The 8,353-nt window shown below is 31.7% G+C and overlaps 1 protein-coding gene across 1 annotated transcript; it reads left to right on the top strand.

Moving 5' to 3' along the window:
• The first annotated feature begins 617 nt into the window (after positions 1 to 617).
• Positions 618 to 4,127, top strand: LOC120355548. The gene is made up of 2 exons (XM_039444096.1): positions 618 to 2,149; positions 2,204 to 4,127. Exons 1-2 carry the CDS (start codon positions 700 to 702, stop codon positions 2,863 to 2,865), a joined length of 2,112 nt encoding a protein of 703 aa, XP_039300030.1. The 5' UTR covers positions 618 to 699; the 3' UTR covers positions 2,866 to 4,127.
• Positions 4,128 to 8,353: the final 4,226 nt, after the last annotated feature.

The raw sequence follows: 8,353 nt of genomic DNA, 5'->3' as shown, positions 1-8,353 counted from the left end.
TTAACATTGATTTATTTTGGGTTCCAGATATTTCCAATTCCGCGGTCCCATCACAACTTTACCAGAAAGCGAAATGGATATACGATTACTTCAACTGTAGCAACTGTGAATATAATTTATATTATATATGACCAGAATTGTGAATATAATTAGAATGTATTGAGAAAATTGTAATAATGGAGCACAATTGGAGATTTTTGCTTAGACAAACTGTGAAATGAAATATTCTAGCTAATAATGCTCTTCTTTCTCTTTTACTAGAGAGAGCTTGATAAGATCCATAATTATCCATTATTGATAATTATATAGTATATCATAATATTAAAGTGTATAACAACACTTTTCATGCATTTGTGTTTCTTTTTATGTATTTGTAATAAATCATAATCAATAATGATGGCAGATAACTCAACTTTAATCTGAATTTCTGACTTTTGAAATAGCGACCTTGTCGTGCAAAGAAAAACGCTTTTTTCACAGTCGACCGCGGATTTTCATCCATCTTGAAATTGAGCCCGACCCAGTCGACGTCGGAAGTTTTCGCATAAACGAAAACGCTCCTTTCTCCTATAACCAATAAATCCAGCGTGTTGTTGTTTGCGTAATGCGTGAGTTGTTCCAGCGTGAGTTGTTTAGAGAAAGTGCTATTAGAGTTAAAATTATCTATGGATACCTAGTTCTCGTTTTCAAGTTGATTCAATGGCTGCTGACTCTAAAGGTACTGTGTTCACTTTGCCGGCTTCAGTTATAGAAAATGAAATTGTTCACAATATTGATGGACGTATCACTGCTGCAATTGCACCTACTGAAAGAATCTGGGGAGATGATTCAAAGTTAGAAATTCAGAAAAAAGTTTTCAACTGTAAGAGTAAATTCCACATGGGGCTGCAGTTGCAGATCAATCACCTGCCGAGAAATGTGACAGAAAGTGAAATTCTAGAACTGCTACAAGACTTTCCTGTGAAAAATGTTAAACTTATTAAGGGTGAATCAACCTCCAGTATGGCAATAGTGATTTTTGAACATTTTGAAATTTTGGAAGATTGGGACTGTAAACGGGTTTTTCTTCTAAGGGGTCAAAACATATCAGTAGAACCAAGTTTAAGTAAACATGTTTTATGTGTTGCCAGATTACCACTTGATTTATCAGAAAAACAGTTTACATTACTAACCAGTGCTTATGGTGACATTAAATGGCATTTTTTGATGATTGATGAAAAAACTGGTAAAAGTAAAGGATATGGTTTTGTAGAGTATGTGACTGAAGAAAGTGCTCTTCAAGCAAAGCAAATGCTTGAAAATAAAATATTTGGCACTTTTACATTAGATTGTGATTGGCTGGATTCTAAACTTGTGAAGTTTGAATCTCTACACTCAAAGTGCCTTTATGTAGACTGTTTACCTAAAAACTTTCGAAATTTGAGCGAATTCAGAAAAATATTTTCGACTGCTGTCAGTCCTTCTTATTGTCAGATTGGTTTGAAAAATTTAATTTCTGAAGGTTGGGGTTTGGTGGAGTTTAGTAACTCGGAAGATGCAGAGGTTGCCCATTCAACACTGAATGGTTATAATTTAAGAAATCAGAAAATTCGAATAAGCTTTTGCATACCTGGTGCTCATGCTATTAACCTCTACAATGAACTATTGAGAAAAACTGAATCAAAAGTAAAGACTGATCAATTATTACCAAATCCATCAATTCATGTGACTAATCAATTGTTTCAAAATGTATACAAAGATGCACTGTACCAAGAAAGTGAAGTTTTTGCAACAAATCTTCTTAAACCTCTTATAGATCAAAATCGGGCTCCTAAAAGAATAATTGAGATGTCTTCTAATCAGAGTTCAGGACAAGAAGCAGCAAACAGTATTAACGGATTGAATGATCAAGATACCAAAAATGGTAAAGTATTCTATTTTTCTAATACATCAACTACTTTAAAACGTGATGTAAACAGATTTAAAGGATTGGATTTGTTCCAAACAAGACCTATAGGCCTAGTAGATAGAGAAATTCACTTGTCTAATAAATCAGCTGGAATGCAATGTGCCACTCCAAAAATCAATATTGGAATTGCAGAGTCTACAGCTCAATGTACAACTTTGAATGAAAAAATATTCTCTCAGCATCCACCTCCCTCAGCTCAATGTACAACTTTGAATGAAAACATATTCTCTCAGCATCCACCTCCTTCAGCTCAATGTACAACTTTGAATGAAAACATATTCTCTCAGCATCCACCTCCCTCAGCTCAATGTACAACTTTGAATGAAAACATATTCTCCCAGCCTCCAACTCCACTACCATTTCCTCAAAATAGTATGAAGACAGGAGCTGAAAACAGCAACTCATTAGCAGCATGTCATTCAAGAATGAGAGCAAGCCTGAGTCCAATGGTGCCTGTAAATTTGCTGACACCACCACCAGATGAAATATTTTGTAGGGCAGGATCGCTGTCTGGAAGTTTGCACCATAATCCACCTCCATTCTCAATCCCTCTATCATCAGTTCCAGTTATGCATCCCTCTCAAAACCTAGATCAGCGTTTCAACATGCCTCCCCTATTATGCTTTCCTCCTCCTTGGGCTCCCCCTACACCTCCTCCACTTCCAGGCATCCTACCCTTTTATCAACCACAGCCTCTCTTCCCTTATTGTGGTGCTCCAGGTATATTTTCGCCACAGTCACAAGCAACTAACGTCACCATTCCACCACCCATCAATTCGAATCATATGCCTTCTATTGGTGAAAAACGTAAATTTATGCCTGATGCAGAGCTATATCCTAACGATGAATATGTAGGCCAGCTCTCTCAAAACAATAATGGTAACTATGCAGACTCTATTAAACATAGCAAAACTTGAATAAGACTAGAGGCGCCCATCCATGATCAAACAAAGTAGGGCTACTCCTTTTCAACTTTATTTTATTTAAGAAAAAAACTTAATGGTTGATTTTTATATCTAGTTTTTAAAAGCTAATATTATTATTCAAAAGCTGGTTTTGTTTTGTAATGGGTTTAAAGACTTGTGTCTTGAAGTTTGAGTAAAAATTTCGTTAAACACAAGAATTTAGTTGTAAATAGTTGTTTTGGACAAATATCATGAGTGAAGTGGATTATGCTAATTATGAATATAACTTTATAGAATAACTAATGATTTATCTATATTATTACTGTTATATTAAGTAGTATTATATCTATTCTGTTCACTCACTTAAAAATGACATTGTGTAAAAATGAAATGAGTTTTAAAAGTCGAAACATTTTGTGAGAGATGAAATAAGTTGAAAATAGGATAGTCTACTTTGATTTTTATTTTTATGTATACTTCCATCCCAATATTAGGCCTACCTACTGTAAAAATTTTAATATTTTATCTCTTTTTCCACCTTTTGAAAAAACACTTTTTAGAATAAAATTATCAAAGAAACATTAAAAAATACAATTAATTTTGGTAACTTAATATGAAAATAAAAACAACCTATTCAAAATCATCACATGTTTAACAATCAGCCCATGAATTTGAACCCCCCTTATTTTACAATTTTATAATTTGGTTAAAAGTTGGAATGCCTGCCTCTGCAGACATGACATTTTTTTATACTTCCATGTTGAGATTTTGAGTTTTAATAGATATGAAATAATATTCTTCTTTGATTATCAACAGGCTAATAAAAAACATTGTACTGGTGGTACTTCTAGAGTATTTCGATTTGGATACTATCAAGTTATTGAAAATTTAAGTAATTTTCTGAGAATGGAATAATTTTCTAAAATTGGAATTTTAAGAAAATTAATCTTCAAGTTATTCAATCAACATTCAACAATACCATGAGGAATTTATCTTTGAAATTTCATGAATCTCACCAAATTTGAAATGATTTGTTTGAAAAATTCTATCTTCAGCCTAAAAGAGCAGAGATTTTGGTTAGAACAATTTCCCATCAAATGTAGAATAATTTTGATACGAAAATAATTAATCAAAATACTCTTTTTTAAATGTTTTTATTATTTACGACATATGACGTTTTATTATTTTTCAGTTTAATGATGATAATATATACATGTCATAAATAATAGAAGTATTATTAACATAAAGGTTACTTTATTGATTTTTAATTTTTATGTAAATACAACAGGCCAGAAATTGATTAATTCTGGTTTATGAATCCTTGAGTCAAGTTGATTGAATCATCTATTTAATTTGTGTTCATATTAGTATTATTTGTATTTTTATGTAAAATATTGATAGTTTCTACTTTGGAATATCAGTATACATAATAACATAACATAATAATTACATCAAATGATAAGAAAATGGCATTGTCTAGTATTGTTGTAACTGTTATTTTTCACTTAAATTGATTTATAAGAATTTATTATTGAATTTATATATTGACTGAAAATTTTATTTCAGTACTTGCATACTTTATAAGCAGTTAATTTACTACATAGGTTGTAATACTACATAGGTAGTATAGGTCATTTACTTATAGGTAAACTTATTCATATTTTGTGAATTTTGGTTTGTCCTCTGAATAATACTGGAATAGATGGGTGTATCATTTTTATTTTAAATTTATCATAAATTTATTTTTCTCCCTTTTTATGATGCTTCTAAATTTAATAATTGATCTTCTTCCATTGTGATCTAAATAACATTATATTTCAAAGCTTTGCAAATGATTCCATTTTTATTATTAATTTATCAAATTCGATTTCTGTTCAATTTTTTACTTTTACATTCCTATTCAACATTCCTATTACATTCATTCCTGTAAATTCATATTATATTTCATGTTCAGAGTTTTATATCGTTTATTGTACAGATTTTCTAATTTTTCATGTGAGTTTTCTCTTTGTAGCCTATATATAAATGTTTATATAAATTCTTTAATCTCGATGAAGTTGATTTTTCACTCTACATTTTATGATTCCTTTTTCATTTAAGTAATTTCAGTTTTGAATACAAAAAATGTGGGCTTAGTTCTTTTTTTAACCTTATTTCATTTGCAGTATATAATGTTAACAGCTGCTCTTGAGTTTAATCTTATCATTATTTGCACATAATTTAAAATTAAATTTCTTTGTAAACATGATTTTTCAAAATTAATGTTTTGTTTTGGTTGCTGCATTTTTGTAGCTGCATTTACACTGGGTGTTGTTGACAAAAATCAGTGACAGAATAATATTATCAGAATGTTGTTGACATAAGAAAACTCCATTAAAATTCCTTGTGCCATTTTTCAATGACAAAAATACTGTGTTGCAGATATTTACATATATTTATACAAATATACAAATTTACATATATTTTTACAGATATTTACATATATTATCTGAAAAAGCTGCTTTAAAAATCTCAATCACATTACTGTACACAAGTTTCTAAAATTTATTGTAACATTGTAATAGTGACATTTGTCATCTACAGAAATTCTATGTCAGCAACATGATTTTAGGAAAGTTGCAGGAAAATGAGAAATGTTGAAGTAATGTTATTGCCACTAATAAATTCTTCAAAAACAGTGTATTAAAATCATGCCATTTATGCTTCTACAATCTTGACATGTCCAAAATAGTCCAGTCAAAGAAGGGTTATAGAGGAAAAAGTTTGGAAGACAATATTTGACCCTGCAGTTCTGTTTAGGGTAGTAAGGAGGTAAACATATCAAAAGTCCCAATCCCTACCCCTTATGCTAAGATAGTGGGGGTGTTTCAAAGGTACCAAATGCATAAAACTGTGAAATTATACATCAAATTGAAGAGACTTTAATGCTCTATTATCTCATAATTAGCATGGATTTTTCCCATCGATTTTTAAAAAGTTATAAGAGCGAAAATAGAAAAAATTGGAGGCAAACATGTTTTTTCAAAAATTTCACACCTTTAAAAGCGGATATCTCGAAAACTAGAGAAGATATAGAGAAAGTTGTAGGATAAATATTGTAGGAAATTATGTGAGCTTTAATTTTGTACATAACAGTTATGTCCAAAAGATACATAGTTCTCGTGTTATATGTGAGAAACCAAAAACATACAGTCAAGGTTGTTTCCCATTTCCAAAATAGGAACAGCAAACTGCTACAAGAAAAATCACCTTCAGTGCTCCAGGTGGAAGTTTTGTCAACTCCCACAAAATTCCTGATTCAGAATTTGTAAACTAGGTTATGTTTATACAATGCAGTAACTTCAGCACAAGCTGGTAATGTTTTCTGTTTATTAATTATTCTTTAGATTATTATGAAAAAATAGTGTACATTACTTGGACGTGAATGTCTTTTGCAGATCTCTAATGAAATTCTAGTCTTGTCTAATGCCTCCACTAGAAACATCATTCTCACCTGCAAAAGGTCGCTTCCCGTCCATGTGACATAAGACACCATTTTCAATAATTTTATTCCATAATGAATTTTCATAATTGAAATGAAATATTTTGTTAATTATTTATCAATTCTACCTTGTTAAAAGACGATCTGGCAACAGAGCACAGCGATAAAGAGATAGCACTACCCACTTTTTTGAATGATAGACAACACTGCCATTATAATGTGGACCTCATTATAGGTAAATGGCATGCAGGGCCAGATACATTTTCGTTTGTCCCTAAATGCCACCATCTTCCATGAAAGGGTAGGATATCAGATTGAGTAGAGTCCAATTTGTCCAAATAAAAAGATAATGTTGAATTATGTTTTAATGGGGGTGGTCAAGTTTATACTTTTAACCCTCCGATAGGCGCGCGGGCTGCAGGTGTAGCCCAGTACTTTTGTTTCTGTTGTAACCATGCTATGGGTGTATCTGGCAGGATGAGCAGTTCAGTAGCTGCCTCTTATAACCCCTACTACTCAGGCAGTTGGTCGTTGTCAACATTCTAAGAGTGCATGTGTGCTAGTAAATTTCCCTGAAAGATGCTTGTGCTACACCTGTAGCCCGCGCGCCCGTTTTTGCAATGAACCGTAGAGAACAGTTGTTGGATGAGAGTGGAATCTATAATGAACTATTACGTGATTATTTCACTCATAAAGAAGATATAATTTCGAGTGATAGTAATGATGGTGAAATAAATCATGTTAAGGAAGTAATTTACCCTTCTGATACATAAAATTCAGATGAGAATTTCAATTCTAGTCAGGGACAAGTTGATGATCCAATGAATCTGGATGAGGAGGATAGTGGTGATAGAGCCGTTGTAGGATTTATAATTTTCCAATGACAAATTGATGAATTTCATTGAGTGAAAAGAAAGTGTTCCTTTTCGGCCAAATATTTGCACAAGTAGAAATATTGTTCTACATTTACCTGGATCTAAAGGTGAAGCAAAAAATGCTGCTACTGATATTGAATATTTTAATCTTTTTTTTTTGACAACACTATTATTGGACTGATAGTTTCTGGTACAAATATCTATATAAATCACATAAAAGAAGAATATCACGAGAAAAAGATGCAAGACTCACACATGATACTGAAATTCGAGCATCTTCTGGCATATTACTGCTCTCAGGTGTGATAGGTGGTAGTGGGAAAAAACAATGAATATCTGGGACAACTCGAATGGAACTGGGGTGAAAATGTGTTACTTAGTTATGAGTAAGCTATGAATGAAAGTAAAATGAGCAGGTGATATATTTTCCTTTCTTCCTATTGTAAATTTTCTGTATTATTTTCTCAAAGTTGTATTTTGCCAAAAACAACTGTATATTTTACAAATTTTCTTAATTTGTACATCCAAATTTGTAAAATATTATCTTTTTTCATTAAATTTTATTTCTAATTAATATATATTGAGCAGAATGTAACATGGAATTATCATTGTGTCTTGAAAAAATTTTGAGTTTAAAGCCGATAAAGATGAGCCATTTTTATTCAGTCATAATCACGATAAATTGAAATATTTTTTCCAAGCTGAAACAACTGTACAATTTATTGCTCTTATTATTTTCCAATCGTGATAATAAATGTGATACAAGACCATACTCACGATTGTTACTTGAAAAGAAACCTAGTCAACTATTTTATACCGTACATTTAAAACAAAATGGGCTACATATGTAGCCCGCGCGCTCTAATGTGTTACTTTTGATGGCGCGCCTATCAGAGGGTTAAATGGCAATATGTTGATATTATTCGAAATCTTTTGATTCTTGGATAATGGATACAAATAAAAAAGTATTGGATCAGTTGTTTTAGCACACTTGAAATTTGGTTAATATGAATGTCTTCAGACACCAATATTAGTGTTTGTCGTTGTCAACTACGGAAGTCTACGCTCAAAGGAAAACGCATCTTGCCGTCGTCCACCATGACAGTGTTGAGGTAAGTTTTCCTTTGTGTGAAAAATTCCGACG

Source organism: Nilaparvata lugens, unplaced genomic scaffold (genome assembly GCF_014356525.2).
Source record: "Nilaparvata lugens isolate BPH unplaced genomic scaffold, ASM1435652v1 scaffold2781, whole genome shotgun sequence".
Classification (NCBI taxonomy): Eukaryota; Metazoa; Arthropoda; class Insecta; order Hemiptera; family Delphacidae; genus Nilaparvata; species Nilaparvata lugens.
The sequence above is the reverse complement of the archived record's forward strand: the minus strand, read 5'-3'. Positions and strand labels throughout refer to the sequence as shown.

What these genes read in the sequence shown, in the direction of transcription:
- LOC120355548 (XM_039444096.1), top strand. Translation starts at nt 700, where the DNA reads ATGGCTGCTGACTCTAAAGGTACTGTGTTCACTTTGCCGGCTTCAGTT. An exon ending in TCCACCTCCCTCAGCTCAAT is followed by an intron (nt 2,150 to 2,203) that starts GTACAACTTTGA and finishes CTTCAGCTCAAT; the next exon opens with GTACAACTTTGAATGAAAAC.